Here is an 18183-nt window from a genome sequence, read left to right as displayed (position 1 = left end):
AACTTGGGCCATATCCCAGTGCATTTTAAGCTTATTGTCATTAAGCCACAATTAACAAACGATGTTTTTGTCAAAGATTTTAGAGAAGGTCTATGCTTAACAGCTTGGCTTCTATTTAAGTAGCAGTTATAAATGTGATGTCTTCCAGGCAGGGCTCAGGAAACACCACGGTACAGAACTAGCACCAACCAAAATGGTTTATTGCTGGCTTCAGATCATGTTTCTGTTGAATGTAACTGCAGCACAAAATCAATCAAAAGACAAAAAAAAAAAAAAGTTAGATGGCCAAGTTCTAATTTGGTTTAGATCCCATTTGCCAGGCTGTTATCAGTTTGTTGGTGTACATGCAGAACTTTCAGAGTCTAAAAAAAGTGCATCATGATGTTCCACAAGGTTCTGTTTTAGGCCCCCCGCTGTTCTCACTACCCCCCCGGGATATGTAATTCATAAACAATGTTTGTCTTCACGTCTGTGTCAACAATACAGATTTAATTTTCCAGTAAACCCCAGAGTCTGCAGCTTTATTTGGATGAGCATAAACTTTCCTTCTTCCAAACTGTCACAAGTGAAGTAATATTGATGGGTAGTAAATCTGCATGTGATTAAACTTTGATTTCACATCCGATTCTGAAAGATTCCTCAGCGAAACCAGAAATGACAGTTAAGGATTGTAGATGCAGTGTTAGCATTTGATTCGCACAAAAATCTCAAACATTTTTACCTGAAAAACATCCAAAATGATGCACATGCTGTCCCTTCATGTTGCTGAGAAGCTCGCACACGATTTTATAACATCTAAGCAAGATTATTATAATTGATTGTTAGGCTGGTTGTCCCACTGTTTCACTGCAAAGGCTTCAGATGGTCCAGAATGCTGTTATCCGTATCCTTACCAGGAAGGGAAAGTGATCATATTATCTCTGTCATATCCTTCGCATTGCTTGTCCAGTCTCACAGGGACTACGAGGTTTTGCTAATAACAAAGTTTATAATCATACCGACCTCCTTGAGCAGTATAGACAGTCTTGAGCACTTCGGTCATCTTAGGCGGGTTAGCAGTTAGTCCCGAGGCTCAGTCGCTGGCAGATAATTTTCTCACATTGCCCCTAAACTCTGTCCCAGAGGAGATCAGGAATGCTAGCTTTATAAACGGTTTTAAATTGAAACATTCATTCAGTTTTTCGTATTCATAGTCCATCGGTTCTATGTAATTGAAAAAGTCATCTGTGGATTGTTTCACAAATTGTTTTTATTATCGTAATACTATTTCAAAGTTGTATTAATAACTGTCTTATTTTATCATCTCTTTGGAGATTTTATGTATGTGACTTGTTCTCTTGTGCTAATTATATAATTAGGATTACCAAGTTATAACAGTAAGATTAAATAATCTTATATTGTTGACCTTTGACACTGTGCCGGCCCGAATGCCGCGGGGCAAGGATTAGGACGCACAAATATCTCTGAATGACGAGAAACATTTATTAACACAAGGCGAGAGATACGGAGAAACAGTAAACAGTGTGGCACTCACATAAAGCAGACGCTGTAGCGTGATACAGACGATGAGCCATAAACAGCTCACCAGACAGAATCGATACGCGCACACAAGCATATAAACGAACAACGACCGACAAACAGGACGCCAACCACAAGGGTTTAAGTACACACATCAATGCCCTGATTAACAAGGTGCAGGTGTAAGAAGAGGGGGCGTGGCCACAGAACTCACAACAAACATCTCCCACGGCGAGTGGCGGGCCGTACCACGTGATGTGTGGGATGGGGGCGCGTACCATCACAGATGCGTGATTCATGCTAATTTATTTTATTTTATTTATCTCTCTGATTTTATGACCGCTAACTTTTATTACTGTAATTATGTAAACCACTGACCTTTTGGACTCAAGATGAAAAGTGCTATATATAAATAAAGATGATGATGATGATGATGATGATGATGATGATGATGATTATTCAATGTAGAAAAAAGGGATTTTATGATAACCACTCATGAAAACCAAAGCACAAAAATATGATGAAAGGAAACAGAGATTAAAAGAAAACAGAGAGAATGAGACAGGTAAGGAGCTCGTGGTCAGACTAACAGGGATGTGGAAAAAGAAAAGAAGATTTTCTCTATCTAGGGAGCAGAAGACTCTCTTACCCATTTTCATGATGGCTTTAATCAATCAAATCATTATGCAAACGATCTATTCAGTCATACAGCACTCACACTCTCTACCAGTCAAAGAGAGGTGTTCATCAGGGAATCATTTCAAAGCTTATAAAACAGGAAGTGCAAGATGTTGTTGCAGGTAACCCTCTACTCACCGCAGTTCAATTAAAAATAAAGACTGACTTTAAGACATCAAAAAGACAAGCGGGTTCACGCTTGCAATTCCTTGCGGCCAGTCTGCCCACACCAACGCACGCATCTCCACTCCAGATCTCATGTAGAGAGGAGGCCGCATCACTCGGACAGGAGCTGCCTGGCGGGTCCTCTCTCTGGGCCCACGCCTCCATCTTTCCACCCTCCATCCATCCTCCTGCCCTCCAGACTGCCCCCTTCACCCGTCCACCTCTCCTGTCCTGTGCACCACGGTTTTGTTATGGCAGTGGACTCTGCTGTTGCAGAGATGGCACCGAAAGCGAAGCTGTTCCTTCACTGCACTTTTCTTCGTTGCCTTTGCTCACCACATCTCAAGGCTTTTTATCTTTGATGATTCTTTCCCTGCACGTTTCATATATTTTTCACGTCGTTAAGAGCAGGCTAAAGCCGTATCGTATATATCAAATGTGAAATTGTTATTTTTCTTCCATGCACTCCCCACAGACTGTAATCAAATGAAGGCAGAACTCTGATCAATAGGCAGAAACGTGTTTATTAAGCTTAGGGTGAGAATGCTGAAATTGGAACGGCTTTTGCCATTTGGGTCTTTACTGTAACCATATGGCTGGTGCAGGCTGATCCTAGAACTGCAGTCATATTAGTCATTACTGCAGTCATACCCACAATACTGGCAGATTGAGGTCTTTTCCTCTTAGTGTCTGTTTAACTTCGAAACATTAAGAAACTTCAGAGAAAAACATTAATATTTTTCTCACATTCTTAAATGTTATTTCCACTGGGCTGATTTCATGTTAATTAGCGCACTTTATAGTGCCTCAATAGGATGTCTGTGCTTCCTTGTCAGTGTGTAGTTGTCAGATAATAGCTGTCTAATTTTGATGGAGCACAGTGTGACTTGTACAGGCAAGATTACTGGGCTACAGGCCTGCACTAATCCTGAAGCCTGAAGCGATTTAATTACACCCAGCTGTTTGGGTGCTGGGGCAGAAGGGACCCTGCCAGTCCCTGTGCTGTGATGTGACTGATCAAACGCCTTCAGGTTGGTTCTCTGCAGGCCTCCACTGTGAGAGGACCCACCATGGCCAGTGAAGCGCTAAGCAACCGCAGGTGATCCCCTGACACGGGAGAGCCATTCTAGATCCTACATAGCTAATCTCAGATTTACCATTCTTCAGTAATTACTCTTAAGTGTACCGATAAAAAGCAATTTTATTAATTCTGTGTTGTTAGTTTGCCATCTAGTGTCAACCAGAGGAGGATGGGTTCTCCTCTCAAGGTTTCTTCTTGTAATGTTGTCACAAGTGGCTTGCTCATTAGGGGACCCAGAATTTCTGTAAAGTTGTTTTGTTGTAGCACCTTTCAGAATAGCAGGTTTTAACTGAATTGAAATACTGTACAGGTCCCAGTCAGGATATACAACCAGTGCATACACTCAAACACAGCCAGAATGTTCTAGAATGGCATCCATTCATCCATTCAGTGGAGTAGTAACATCCCCACAGATGTTACACTGGTCTTCCCCATATCCCCATACACTCCTAGAACAACTGTATATACAAGCGCCCAATCTTCTGAGAAATTGCTGGAGAAATCTTACACAGTAAAAGAGCAATGTGATTGGCATCGTGTATGCTGAGTGTTGTGCCATTATACCTCCTCCAGACATCCTTGAGTTGTAGGTGTGCCCCTCTCGATGCACTGTTTCTGTTCTGAAGCCTTGTGTAGGCGTCTGTAATGCTTAGATATTTCGGAGCAACAGTTATTTTCTCTTATAAATAACCATTTTACCAAAGGGAAATATAGCTCTAATTCTTTATCCTAAAATGAGTAATATGCCTGCTTCTGCAGTCCACTGATGTTCAGATTCCCTTGGCTTGGTAACTGCTAAGCAAGAAAAATCAATGTTATCTTTCCCAGTATACCGTCTAAGCTGAAGTATGTTTTATCTTTGAAAGCTAATTCACTTCCTCCATATCCATGTTCTTTTGAAGGAATCAGCACTCTGGACGGCACCGCGGAAAAGGAGAAGGACTTCCGGGGCAAGTTCCAGAAGCAGGTACAGTTTAATCCGGGCCAAACCACCGCCAAGTGGCAGGTCAAGATCCTGTCCGATGAGAAGTACGAGCATTCCAAGACCTTCCACATCGTCCTGTCCGAGCCAGTCATGGGGGCTTTGGAGACACCAGCAGTCTCCACAGTTGAAATCGTGGACCCAGAGGATGGTGAGAATACTTACTGAAGCCTGTCTGTACACTTTTCTCTGGGGCTGTATTTTTTGTGGAGATTTTTACTTCCCTACTTCATTAAAAACTTGAAACAACCAATGTAATAGGTACTTTTTACACATCTAACAGAAATCTTCTTGTTAATTTGGCAGGAGATAAAATTGGACAATCTAAAACAAGCTCATTCTGACAGGCAAAGTAAGGCAAAGTCCAAACCCAGAAATTGCAGCCTGTCTGACAAAACTCACTCAGCCGTAATTGGCCTCAGACTATTGTGGTGTGCTTAAAAGAAATTTATTTTCCTTTTCAGCTTTCTCTGGCCACAAATTTTCGAATCATCTGTGTAAGATGTCGGTTACATAAAGAACAGCGGGCTTAGCATGTTACTCCATTTTGATCAAAATGTCAGATCAGGCTATATTCGTCAGTTCACAATGTGTTACTGTGCAAAATATCAAGGGGCAAGCTGGATTCCTTCTGAGAGTCACAGCGTGGGGTCTGTTCCTCTCCCTGCTGCTCTTAAAAGCACAAAGACTAATATTAAGCTTCATATTGAAGATGTGTTTTGCTCTTTCTCTGGCTAGACCCCAGTTACATTAGCACTTCATCACTCCGGGCATTTATGGATATCCATTCCCTCCCCCACACCTCTCTTTTGTTCTTCTGTCCACCATACAACGTTTAGGACTTACAAGACGTCTTGTCAATAGCAATTTTCACTACCTGGAAGATGGGTTTACAATGAACGGCAATGCAGTGTGTGAAGACAAAGTTGTCTCTAAAACAAACCAGTTTCTTCTCAAACAGTGCCAATTCAAAAACTGTAGAGGGGATCTTCTAGAAAGATCACACTGCTTTAAAGTCAGGCACAAAACTGTAGAACTCGATATAGACAGAGCACTGATTTCTAATTAGGTCACATATAACATTGATACATTTAACGTTCATAAAATAAAAAGGAAACTACATTTAAAAGAAGTTAAGAGATGTGAAGTGGGATGTAATAGTCTTACAGTATCTTATAAAGGAACTGGCTGATAGTTATCAATTAGTTTAAAGTTCTGTCTTCTTTTTTCAAGTCTAGTAATGTATATAGAGGGGCTGGGATGGGATGTGAAATCACAGTCATTTTGGAGGCAGTGTACATCCCTTTCACTAACTGCTCCCTCTCATATGCTGTTATCATGGCACACAGATATGGAAAAGGTCAACACTTTGTACACAACAGCTTTATAAATGTGCACCATACAAAGTATTCCCAGCAAATTTATTATTAAGTATTATTATGAAGAAATGCCTCTATGGGCTCTTTCCCCAATAAGACAACAGTATCATCTTCCTACTTAAGAGACGTGCTCACGGTCATCCCCATGAACTGAAGTGTTGATTATCTCCACACCCTGGTCCTCAGTGGGGAGAGGTGGCATGTCGATCGTTCTTCTCCCAAAGTCAGTCACCAGCTCTTTTACGTTTTTTAATATTGAGGTTTCGAATATTTACCCTGCTCCTCTCCACTAAGGTGCCCACCACTGCTCCGCATGCTGGTTCATAGTCATAAGAGACCAGACCCCCTGCATATTTTGAGCACATTATTCATTTTAACTTCCTTCCTATTTGAAAAAGATTCAAGGATCTCATGGCACAAAACCAAACCTCTGAAGCTTGTCCAAATGTCTTGAGGGTAAACCTGTGTTAAATGTAAATCACTAATTGGTGACCCAGGCTCCTGGTGCACAGGTTGCTGGTGCATGCAAGAGCGACACTGCATCCTTAGGTCTATCCCACAGCTGAATACATGATGACAAATCCGTCCAAAATATTAAATAACAATGTAACATTGAGTGGTAAGGAGGCGGATGCACGTGCGGTGAAGAGCGAGATTTATTATGGGCAAATCCAGAGTTGTGGTCGATGTAACAGGGTCATAGAGTGAACACGCAGAGTCTGGGAATACATGATTAACAAAAGCACTCAATGACAAAGGCTAGATTTAATACACGGAGGCTAGGATTAGCAATAACCAGCAGACACACAGGCAACAAGGCAGGGTTTAAATACATGAACTAGTAAGAGTTAACTAGACACAAGTAGACGTTAAAACAGTCACACTAGATTTCTTTGGGACAGGGACAATGATGGCAGATTTAGAAAATGCTGGAAGTCTTTGTGATTTGAGAGAATTATTCAAATTTAAGTGAAAATAGAGGAGAGTGAATCAGCAATGAACTTGTCTAGAGAGACTGCGTGAGGTCCAACACTCTTCTCAGTTCTGTTTCAGGAACAGATATTTGACCTCCAGTTCCTTACTAAAGAAGCAGGAACTGACACTGATTTTACATTCATTGTACTTGGTGCTTGTAAATCAAATCTATAGTAGAAGTTATTAAAATGGTCATGGGGTCTGAGATTAATATGCTGGACACTGTTTTTGATCTTGAAGTCAGTAATATACTGAAGATATTTCCATATGCCCTTACCATCCTTCATATGCAGTTTATTTTCTAATCTTTTTAATTTTATTCTAGTCCTCTTCACAGCCATATGAAATTCATATTTCTATGAATATATAGCCGTTTATTGGCACATTTCACGTCAGGTTTTATATAAGATTTTAATCTCTTTGGTGAATCAAGCTAAATTCATGTTAAAAACAGTTCTAATTCAGGCGAGCACATACGTGAAAGCTCAACTTTGTCAGTGCACTACCTTTGATACATGAAAAGACAATCTGCCACCACTTTGTTTCAACGAGGCGTCTGACCGATCACCTCAATGAAGCCCTGCTGGTGACGTGAAGAACTAAGAATATGCTTGTCCAGCCAGGTCTCCATGGATGTCTCGCTTTGAATTGATGAGAGCAACTCAAGTCGCCTTTCGTCTTTGCCAGGGACAGCACATTGGAAAGGATGGCAGTGGACAGTGCTGAGCCGGGCTTGCATGTTCTCAGTTTAACTAAATCCCTGTCTTTCCATGGCTCCTAAGCTTGGTTCACAGAGCATTCTGACCGTGGGACCGTTTTGAGCCAGTCCTTCAAAACTCTGAGGAGGCTGTGGAGAGAAAACTGGGGCTGCCATATACTGAGAAATACTGTCCCAAATACGCAAGTTTAAATCGCTCGAATGGAAACAAATAGTTAACAAGAAAAACATTCTCACTCGAGAAGACCAAACACACCGACATGAAAAAGAGTAGCACTTTATCACCATAACCAGCACCGTGTAAGAAGCCATGTATTCCAGTAGCGAAGGTTTCTCAAAGTATTGAGGGAATTAGAGAATAAGCCGTTAATCAAAAATTTTCATCTTTACAAGATAAGCCAGCAACACATCTTACATTTGGCTGGCTCTTTTAAATTGCTTTTCTCTGTCATATTTTAGCCGTGAGTTGTGGACTTTAGTTTCATTGTTTGCTTAGCCACCAGGGGAATGTTGCGTTCTCATTTTTATAAGCAAACATTGACTTGTAGGGTATGAATTAACAGAGACTTATTTTTTATGTTCGCCGCAGCTGCGTTCTTTTACTGGCTTTTGCCAAGATCCCTTGGCGCTTATCATCGCGCCGTTTCGTGCCCAGCTACGATGCTAGTGTTATCTCATAGAAAACGTATCCCTCTATGTAAAACCTCCTCTGCTTCCCCTGTGAGCTAATTACCAGCCTTATGGCAGGGGTTTGTTTTGCTGAGACCACGTCCCCAAGGGACGCTTGCTGTGTCAGAGAGCTATAGCTCTGTGAGTGGTGCCCGTGCTCCAGACCTACTGCTCTGCCCCTCCCTCCCTGCCTGGGATTAATTACCGTTTTAGCCCTTATATTTGTGTAGCATCTCCTCCCAGTAGGTATTTGGTCTGTGTGCATTTATAGCTTAATGAAAGCCAAGGCTCTTTTTTTTTTATTTTGCATGGCAGATCCTGGGAGACCTGTCTGACCTACTAGTCATGACATTCACCCACCATGCCTGCAGACATTCCGCCGGCATCGGAGAGGCCGTTGCTCAGGCTCAGAGGTTTTCAGCGAAACAAGCACGCAACATTAGCGGCAGTTTCATTAGCTTAGGCGCAGGTCCCAGAACTGTTGTACGAAGAGGGAGAGGTCATGCCGTAAGGGCTGGAGGTTAACGTCTTGGGCTTCCGGACCTTTCTGGTGGACTTAATGTCGCTATGTAATTTCAAGGTGAACTGAACTTGTAGACCATGTTTAGGGTCCTTGAAAAGAGGTGTGATTACATGCACTGGTTGGTCTGGGCAGGACTGCAAGTGGATTACAACTGTGTGGGCCACAGATGTGAATAAGAAGGGAGCTGAAAACGGTTATCCTCGTTATGGTCTTTTCTTTCTTTTTTCCTGATCATGATGCTAGCGGTCATAATTGCAGGACTGATACAAGATAACTAACAACAAATGTGTCGTCCTCTGAGGTAGCTGCTACGGCTGAGACATCCTGAATTAGTTCTCAAGGATCAGAATACACGCAACCTATTTACATTTACAACAATTAGCAGACACCCTCGACCCTCGAACATACATCAGTACTTAATAGTTGTTTACAGAATAAATATTTATTCTATTACATTAGGTATACCAACAGTTGAAACTTATGATTTGTACTGTTGGTGAATTATTGTGCTACCTTGTGCTGTCCCCGTGGTCAGTTCTAAAATAAAATCTTATTTCGCAGTGAAAATGCAGCCATATGTGAATTGGCTGTCTATGTAAGATGTGCTCCCTAAGCTGACCTTCCTGTGGGGACACAATAAAGATCGCCTCATGACCTTCTGACCACAGTGGAGCTTTAAAAGAGCTGACATTTCAAAAACAGCTGACACCGGGATCTTTTGAAGAGTCCCATGGATGCAATTCCTGTCAGTGCCGCCATATTCCGCAGGGTCTGCAGTAGTCTCTGGCTCCCTCATCTCTGGAGCCTGGCTGGGAATGCACCGTCTGATGGCTTGGATGGAGGAGACCGTGGTGAGCGGGGCAGGGGCAATGAGAAGACGGCGAAAAAGTGCCTGCCTGCACGTTCGCACACACACACCCCCTACATGTCACTGGCTTTGGATGCAACCAGCTGGAGATCCAAAGCTCCACCTCTCACTTTTCTCCTGACCTTTCCTCTTCTGGGATACTGGTTTCTCTCTCGTGAGTCAAGAGAGGTGTTGCGACTATATCCAAGTATACAGTGAAATGAAATAGCGTTACTCCGGGACCATAGTGCAACACAAAAGACCACAAGTGCAAACAACAATAAATACGAAATGGTCACAATAGCATAGAGTGCAACAGCAGCCAATAAACAGCACTGAGTAAGAGGATGTGCAAAAAGATGTTAAGTCGAATTTGATCTTTATTAAATACAGTATTGCAATATTATAGCAGCAGACATTAAGAAATGTGAAAAAGTGCAAAAGAGTGTGAGATTCAGTATTATGATAAATATAGTATTCTGACAACCTTAGTTAGGAGATGTACTGAAAAAGGAAGTGAGTAAGATGGTGTCAAATCTGTGTGTGTGTGTGTGTGTGTGTGTGTGTGTGTGTGTGTGTGTGTGTGTGAGGGTAAGATAGTGTCAGTTAAATGTGCGTGGGGGGTGGGGGGGGTATGTGTGTGTGTGTGTGTGTGTGTGTGTGTGTGTGTGTGTGTGTGTGTGTGTATGTGTGTGTGTGTGTGTGTGTGTGTGTGTGTGTGTGTGTGTATGTGAGGGTAAGATAGTGTCAGTTAAATGTGCATGGGGGAGTGTATGGGTGTGTGTGTGTGTGTGTGTGTGTGTGTGTGTGTGTGTGTGTGTGAGGGTAAGATAGTGTCAGTTAAGTGTGCGTGGGGGGTGGGGGGGGGGTATGTGTGTGTGTATGTGTGAGGGAGCATCAAGTCAGTCTCTGGGAATCGAGGAGTCTGATGGCTTGCGGAAAGCCTGGGGAAAGAAACTGTTGTTGTCTGGTGGTGAGGGCCTGAATGCTTCCGTACTTTTCCCCGGATGACAGGTGAAAGAAGAGTTCATGTCTGGGCTGTGCGGGAACATCCACAGTGCTGGTGGCTTTGCGGATGCAGTGTGTGGTGTAAATGTCCGAGGTGGAGGGCAGAGAGATCCCGATGATCTTCTCAGCTGTCCGCACTATTAGCTGCAGGGTCTTGAGATCCGACACTGAGCAGTTCCCAAACCAGGCAGTGATGCAGCTGAGGGTGTTCTCTATAGTGCCTCTGTAGGACATGCTGAGGACAGGGGTGAGCTTTCCTCAGTCTCCTTAGGAAGTAGAGGAGGTGGAGGAGGTGCCCATATATGAGGATTGTATGAAAAAAGTCAGGCTGAGGAAAGAGCTAACTCGCACCTGTGTGTTTGGAGAAGCCCCTGCGTGCTAGTGGTCGCTTTCTTTTGTCCCCTGTAGTCCACTTCGTTGAGTAAGAATAGGTTGTAGATCCTTCAAATTGCTGCAGATGCAGCAATTTTCTTTCTCGTAATCTCTCGCTCTTGCTTTCTTTCTCTCTTACTTTCTTTCTCTTTCTCTTGCTCTCTCACTCTCTCACTCTTTCATGCTCTTAGCTCTCTCTGTCTTTCGCTCTCGCGCTGTCTTTCTCTCTCTCTCTCTCTCTCTCTCTTTCTCTGTGTGTGTGTGCCTTACCTTTAGAGGAGGGTGGGCCAGCTCTGGCATGAGGAGCAGAACTGAACCGTGAGGGATGGAATATGAGCACACACATGGGGGATCTGGGACGAGAGTCGAAACAGAGTCTGAGTTGGTTTGTTTTTCTTTTTCTTTTTGCCTTTTTTCATTTTCTTATTGGTCCCACCGTGACTGTTGGAAATGGCCCCCGCATCCCCTGTCGATTTCCCAACGTCGGCAGATTCATGCCACTTCTGCCTTTTTGATCGATGGTTCCGTCACCGGCCCTGGCTGCCTCCCTCAGTCACTTCATTGCACTACAAAAATCTGTTTAGATCTTGACTTCACTCCTTCATTTGAAAACAGAAGCGCAGGCGTGTTCCCGCCCAGCCAGGACATTTCATCTGCCGCGGTCAATAGACGCGTCTGCTTGCCGAATGCCGAGCAACTTCCCAGAGGGACAGAGGGTTGCCATAAAGGGCAGTAAAAAATTGAATACAAAAAAATCTGGGGCAGGCAGACTTTTACATCAGGAAGCTTTATTTTCTTTCGTTGTTTGTTTGTGCTGAAAACAATGCTTCATTTTTGGCGAGGCGCAGAAGATCCCCCCGCCCACGCAAGATAAGGATGATTTGAAGAGTAGCCCCACCCTCAGCAGCCAACCCCCCCCACCCCCCCCCACCCCCCACCCCGTGAACGTACTGCCTCAGGGTCCTGCACGGCCAGGCGAGATGAGGCAGTGGCCGTCTTGTCTTCTGCCCCGACAGAGACCACCGTCTTCCTTCCCCAGACGTGCCTGGCCGTGGAGGAGGACGCCGGGGAGGTGCTGGTGCCCGTGCGAAGGAGCGGAGACATAAGTGAGGAGCTGCTAGTCCTCTGCTACACACTGTCAGGTACGCGCTCGGCCAGCGGCCCCAGGAGACGTGTTCACTCCTCCACAGTTCCAGTACAAACTCCTTCCTTCTGTCTACACTCTCTGGCCTCTCTATTAGGGGCAGCTGTCTTTCAGGTGGATGGTGGGTGTATACAGCCACACTTACAGATGCGTGCAGGTCTGCTACCTTCCCCGCTGTCCATCACTTATCAGTTTCTGACCACAGGGCCACCACCCTGATATATCATTAAGTGGTGGATCGTTCCCAAACCAGCAGTGACATTGGCAGGGTACTGGTATGGTACTGACATGGTAGTGGGTGGTGGGTTGTTTCTGAGGTACTGCAGTAGGGCTGGCCTGTTTATATAGGATGAGCCCCAGCAGGGTTGAGAGTGATGTGCCAGCCCACAGTGGCCCTGTGAAACTGTCCACTAGTGAAGGACTGGGGGATGTCTGTCACAGCCTGTGGATGACTAACACAGCCTATAGATGGCTAACACAGGCTGAGGATGACTAACACAGCCTATAGATGGCTAACACAGGCTGAGGATGACTAACACAGCCTGTAGATGGCGAACACAGGCTGAGGATGGCTAACACAGGCTGAGGATGACTACCACAGCCTGTAGAGGGCTAACACAGGCTGAGGATGGCTAACACAGGCTTAGGATGACTACCAAAGCCTGTAGATGGCTAACACAGGCTGAGGATGCCTAACACAGCCTGTAGATGGCTAACACAGGCTGAGGATGGCTAACACAGCCTGTAGATGGCTAACACAGGCTGAGGATGGCTAACACAGCCTGTGGATGGCTACCACAGCCTGTAGATGGCTAACACAGGCTGAGGATGCCTAACACAGCCTGTAGATGGCTAACACAGGCTGAGGATGGCTACCACAGCCTGTAGATGGCTAACACAGGCTGAGGATGGCTACCACAGCCTGTAGATGGCTAACACAGGCTGAGGATGGCTAACACAGCCTGTAGACGGCTGAGGATGGCTAACACAGCCTGTAGACGGCTGAGGATGGCTAACACAGCCTGTAGATGGCCACCGCTAGCCAGTTTAGTGGCAGGACTGTTAAATCTGGTTTTTATTTTATTTTGCAGCAGTTTATGTATTTGACAAGATATGATGTATAGTGGCACCTTTAGAATCCAGACATGGTTGCTTACAATAGCCTATTCATGCATTTTGTTTAGTGTGTATTAAAGGGGGAAGCTCACAGGAGTATCTCCCTTCCTAGTCACTGCATACAGCATACAGCTGTGGAGGAAGCATATAGCACACAGTGTTTTTATTCCCCTTAGCATACAATAGATTCTTTTAAGCAATCATAAAAAAATTAATGTATTTTTGGCAATTCCTGAAAAATGTAAATTTTGAGTTTTGACCAATATAGTTGTTTGTATGAATAATCGTCCTAGATTTTAGCTTCTATCATTATGCAAATAGTTTGATACATAGTCACAGTGAGACAGATTAATTGGTGTTTGGATGTGGTCCTTGGCAACTTTGACTGAAGAAATGCCTTGGATCTCTGAACATTCTGTTCAGTGTAGCTTAATTCCTTCTCTCTGTTCTTTCCTCTTCTCTCTTCCTGTGTGTCTCTCTCTCCCTCTCTCTCCTGCTCTCTAACTCCTTCTCTCTCCACCCTTTCTCTTTCCTCATCTTTCTCTCTCTCTCTCTTCTCTGTCTGTCTCTTCTCCCCTCTCTCATTGTCTCTTTCTCACCCTCTCCCTCACCCTCTCTCTCTCTCTCTCTCTCTCTCTCTCTCTCTCTCTCTGACCTCCACATCCCACCCTGCCCCCCCCCCAGGCTCTGCTACTGGTACGGCCCCCGGCGCAGTGCTCTCGTACTCTGACTACATCTCGCGGCCGGAGGAGCAGGCCAGTCTGCTGCGCTTCGACAAAGGCGAGGTGGAGAAACTGTGCCGGGTCACCATCATCGACGATTCACTGTACGAGGACGAGGAGAGCTTCAGTGTCTCCCTTCGCGTGGTCCTGGGCGGCCGCCTGGGACTGGAGCGTGCCACTGCTCACGTCAGCATCCTGCCTGACCTGGACGACGGTAAGATGGCTGTCTCTCAGACGGAGGGAGCACGCATACTGAAAGTGTAAGTTACATGTGTTACCAGACAAATAAGATCTATACACAAAAGTAGAATAATGACCATTTCATATTAACATGCTTAGATATTCACACTCAGTTATTAGTTCAGCTTAGTACATTTATGGCATTTAGCTGATCCTTTTGTCCAAAGCAACTTACAATTACAACTGAATACAATTTGAGCAAATGAAGGTTAAGGGCCTTGCTTAAGTGGTGGGACTTGAAGTGATAACCTTTTGATTACTAGTCAGGTACTTTAACCACTGAGCTACCACTGCCCTATTTAGTATCTTATTTCAAATGTTTTTTAGCAAAATAAGAAAGTTTAGTAATCTTTTAAGACATTGTCAGTACTGAGAACATTTGATTTTATGTTGTACATCAGAAGTGAAAGAACCATTTCCACCAGATGAAAGGCCATGATTAGACTGAGTAGTCTAGTTTCCTTTATCATATTTTAGAGTAAACAATATACAGTATATAAACTCGGTCATTATGTTCCAGGTGTAAGTCTGGGAGTCTGGGAGCTTTTGTTTCTATTTCTGGCTTGCCGTGCTCCTCCGAGAGTCACGGGTAGAATGCGAGCACACGGCTTAACCAGGGTTGGCTTCACGGTAGGGAGGCAATCTCAGGAGACTTTGGCTGCGAGAGTGTCCAGTGCAGTCAATGAAGTTCTCAGAATAATGTGTGTTTGTTCAGCATGCCTAGGGATAGCACTGTGTGTGTGTGTGTGTGTGTGTGTGTGTGAGTGAGTGCGTGCATGTGTGTGTGTTTGTGTGTGTGCGTGCACTTTTATAGACTGGACGTGGATTAAGAAGAAATCCAGCATGGTTTAGACTCGTGTGGGTGGATTAAGGTATAAAAGTTTGATTGATTTTTTTATTTTCCTTCCCACGTGACACAGCCTGAGGTGGGGCAGAGCCCTGCACGGGGGGGCAGAGCCCTGCACAGGGGGAGCACAGATCAGCTGTAGGAGGAGGGCACTACCTGATGAGAGATTTGCTCAGGGTGGCTTGTTTTGACATGCTTCAGAATGTAAGCCACATCCTTGTGGATGCGCTCATACTCACATATGCACACGCACACACACACTCACTTCGGGCTCTTAGGTATTAGAGGTTTTCCGAAAGATATTCTCTTATGTCGGTGCTTCTCCATCCTGATGGCCTTAGATCTTATCTCTCCCGTATCTGAATCTGTCTTTGAATCTGAAGGAAAATCCCTGAAACCTCAGGCAGGTGTATTTGAAAAGGGTTATGGGAGATCTGATATTTGGTGAGTATCTATAGCAGAAGATGCCAACGAAGCTCATTTTACTTTAATATTTTTTAAATAGGTTATATATTGGAATTTTCTTTCTTTATTGATCATACACTTATTCAATTTCAGCTTATTGTACAAAAATTTACTTTATAACAGAGGTTTAGAGTTTATGCAGTTAGAAAGGTATGCCGAGATTAGATCAAGTAGCTTGAAAAAAAAAAAAACAGCTTTCTGAACACAGCACTTATTTTAGACAGTACAATTATTTTAGACAGTACACTTATTTTAGAGAGTACACTTTATTTTAGAGTGTACACTTTATTTTAGAGTGTACACTTATTTTTATAGTGTAGCCAATGGATATGACATTAGTTGTAGAATGAGCCTGATTCTCCTTCCTCTCACACACATGCCTGTCTTGCCCTTATGTTTCTCACATGGTGTGTAAGTAGGGCATGTATTAGTCTTTCTTGAGAGAGTTTTTACTTCTCTGTGCTCTCTGGTGAAAGAGGTACACATAGGGGGTGAGTGAGGTGCTGAAGTTTAGTTTTGGCCACATATTTAAGTGACTACTTAAGTGACTACTTTAGAAATTAGTTACTTTGATTGGGGGGGACAAATAGCTTTATCTTACATTTCTGGCAAATAAGAAACTTAGTTTGACCAGCCCTGCTAGTCTTTTTGATTTTAGAAGTGAAGAGTGTGACTGAAGAGATGGATGGTGTAGCGGATGGAGAGATAGCCATCAGCAGGGGAGAATTAAGAGTGGTGCTTCCACTCAAAAAACAGCCTTTGTGTGTGTGTGTGTGTGTGTGTGTGTAGCAGTAGAGGTGGGAGGAGTTAGACAGGGGTGGTATTTGCCCATAGGTCTGCAGGTAAACAGAGCAGACTGAGGATGGCCATGCCGTAGACAGCTCTGGGAGGAGTGTTTGTGAGGTGTGGGTGGGTGGCTGGGTGCTTGTGTGTTTCTTTGTTTGTCTGTAGGTGTGTGTATATTACTAGACCAACAAAAAAAGCGGAGCACACTGATGTGAAGGTCAGGAGTTCAATTCAATGTGAACTGAACCTGCTCTTCTCCCCAAAACTCAATTTCCCTTCTCATCTTTTGTGTGGGTTTATGACATTCCTGTAAGTGTGTGTGTTTATCTGTGCATGTCTGTGTGCATTCATGTGTGTATGTGTGTGGTTTCAGGTTTTATTTTGTTGATAAAAAAGCAAATAAAACAGTAAGAACAACACACCTGGGGTCTGTCTGAAAGCGTGTCTAAGGGAATCAAAGATTTAACACAGCTGCTTCTCTTTTTTCTACTCATCTCTCTTTCTCTCTCTCTCTCTCTCTCTCTCTCTCTGTGTGTGTCTCTCTCTGTCACTCCTTCTCTCTCTGTGAGGGCTAATGGACTGTGTCAAAACAAGTCTGGCATACCGTTGTTAGCTGCAGGCCACTACTGAGATTAAAAGCTAAGTGAACTGGTGGCCAGTTTCTGCACAGATGACACTCTCACTGCAGGCACGCAGACACAGAGCTTCACAGGTTCCTCACTGGTTCTTCATATGTTCTTCTCTGCCGTGTGCCGAGTTTGTGGTCATCCACAAGACCACGTGCAAATTCACCCGCAAAGCGTGTCTCAGACGGTGGGAAGCTCAGTGGATATCAACAGAGAACATGGCATTCACCTGCAGATGCACACAAAACATACATTCACCACACACACACAAGAACCACACACATGCACACACAATAACACACACAATAACACACAGAATAACGCGCACGCGCACACACGCACACACACACACACACACACACACACACACACACATACACACAAGATGTTTCCTTTACTGAGATCAGATGAAATCATCATCACCATGGAACCATAAACACAGCTGCTTGAAAAAGAGACTGTGCTCCCTTCCCTGCACCATACAGAAACACCTTTTATGTGAACGTATATCAGTCGATAATAAGTCTGCCAAGCACTGTTTCATCTTCCGTGTCTAATTGCTACCTCGGGGTGGACTAAAATGCTATTACTGCAATGCAAAAGTAAATTATTGGTTTTGGTAAATGTGTTGACACAAGTATTCTGTAAGAATCAAAGAACAAGATCCAAACTGAAGTACACAAAGAAGCTTGAAAAGAAGTGTGACATGGTACATTTTGAAAAGACAATTTGGAAATATGGTTTTGATTTTTAATTTTGGCCTATTTTACAAAGGCCGTTAGGTGACGTCTGGTGTCCTTGTCAGCTGCCTTTCTTCTGAGTCAATAACTGCTTTTTCATCACTGTGTTTTGCACTGAGTAAAAATAGCGAACATTGACAAATCACTGAAAATAACAGAACTTGGAACGTTTCTTCTATTTTGTCTAGTGGGTTTATTCCTTCCTTGTAAAGACACTCTTGTCAAAATAACATCAACCTCCCTCCGTTATCTGCCACAGACAAACACTTCAACAAGCTCTATCAAAAGACCCCCCCCACCCACCCACCTCAGCATCGGAGACACAGACTTTTATCTCCAGCCCCAGACGTGAAGGAGCGCGACTAGCTCCTGTCTGGGAGAAGGTTCTGTTAAACCAGGCCTGAGTTCTTCTCCTCTCCTCTGGCACTTTTCTGACTATGATGTGTTGTTATGGGGGGTCTGTCGCCCCAGCCGCTGCTCCCAATGCCTCAATCAAATACAGGCTGGGTTGTGTGGGGGAGACTGTGGATAATTGTTCCTTCTGACCGCCAGAGCCAGTGAGTGATTGGAATGCGAATTTAC

General features: G+C 44.0%; 1 protein-coding gene across 1 annotated transcript in view; it reads left to right on the top strand.

Moving 5' to 3' along the window:
• Positions 1 to 18183, top strand: part of LOC113571760 (FRAS1-related extracellular matrix protein 2-like) — a 42554-nt gene that overhangs the window by 16814 nt on the left and 7557 nt on the right. The window contains exons 4-6 of the mRNA XM_035535428.1: positions 4345 to 4575; positions 11932 to 12057; positions 13860 to 14111. Of these exons, the coding sequence (XP_035391321.1) occupies positions 4345 to 4575; positions 11932 to 12057; positions 13860 to 14111 (609 nt within the window). The remainder of the gene's footprint in view (positions 1 to 4344; positions 4576 to 11931; positions 12058 to 13859; positions 14112 to 18183) is intronic.

This window comes from Electrophorus electricus, chromosome 17 (assembly GCF_013358815.1).
Source record: "Electrophorus electricus isolate fEleEle1 chromosome 17, fEleEle1.pri, whole genome shotgun sequence".
NCBI lineage: Eukaryota > Metazoa > Chordata > Actinopteri > Gymnotiformes > Gymnotidae > Electrophorus > Electrophorus electricus.
Note: the sequence above shows the minus strand (reverse complement) of the source record. Positions and strands in the feature narration are given on the sequence as shown.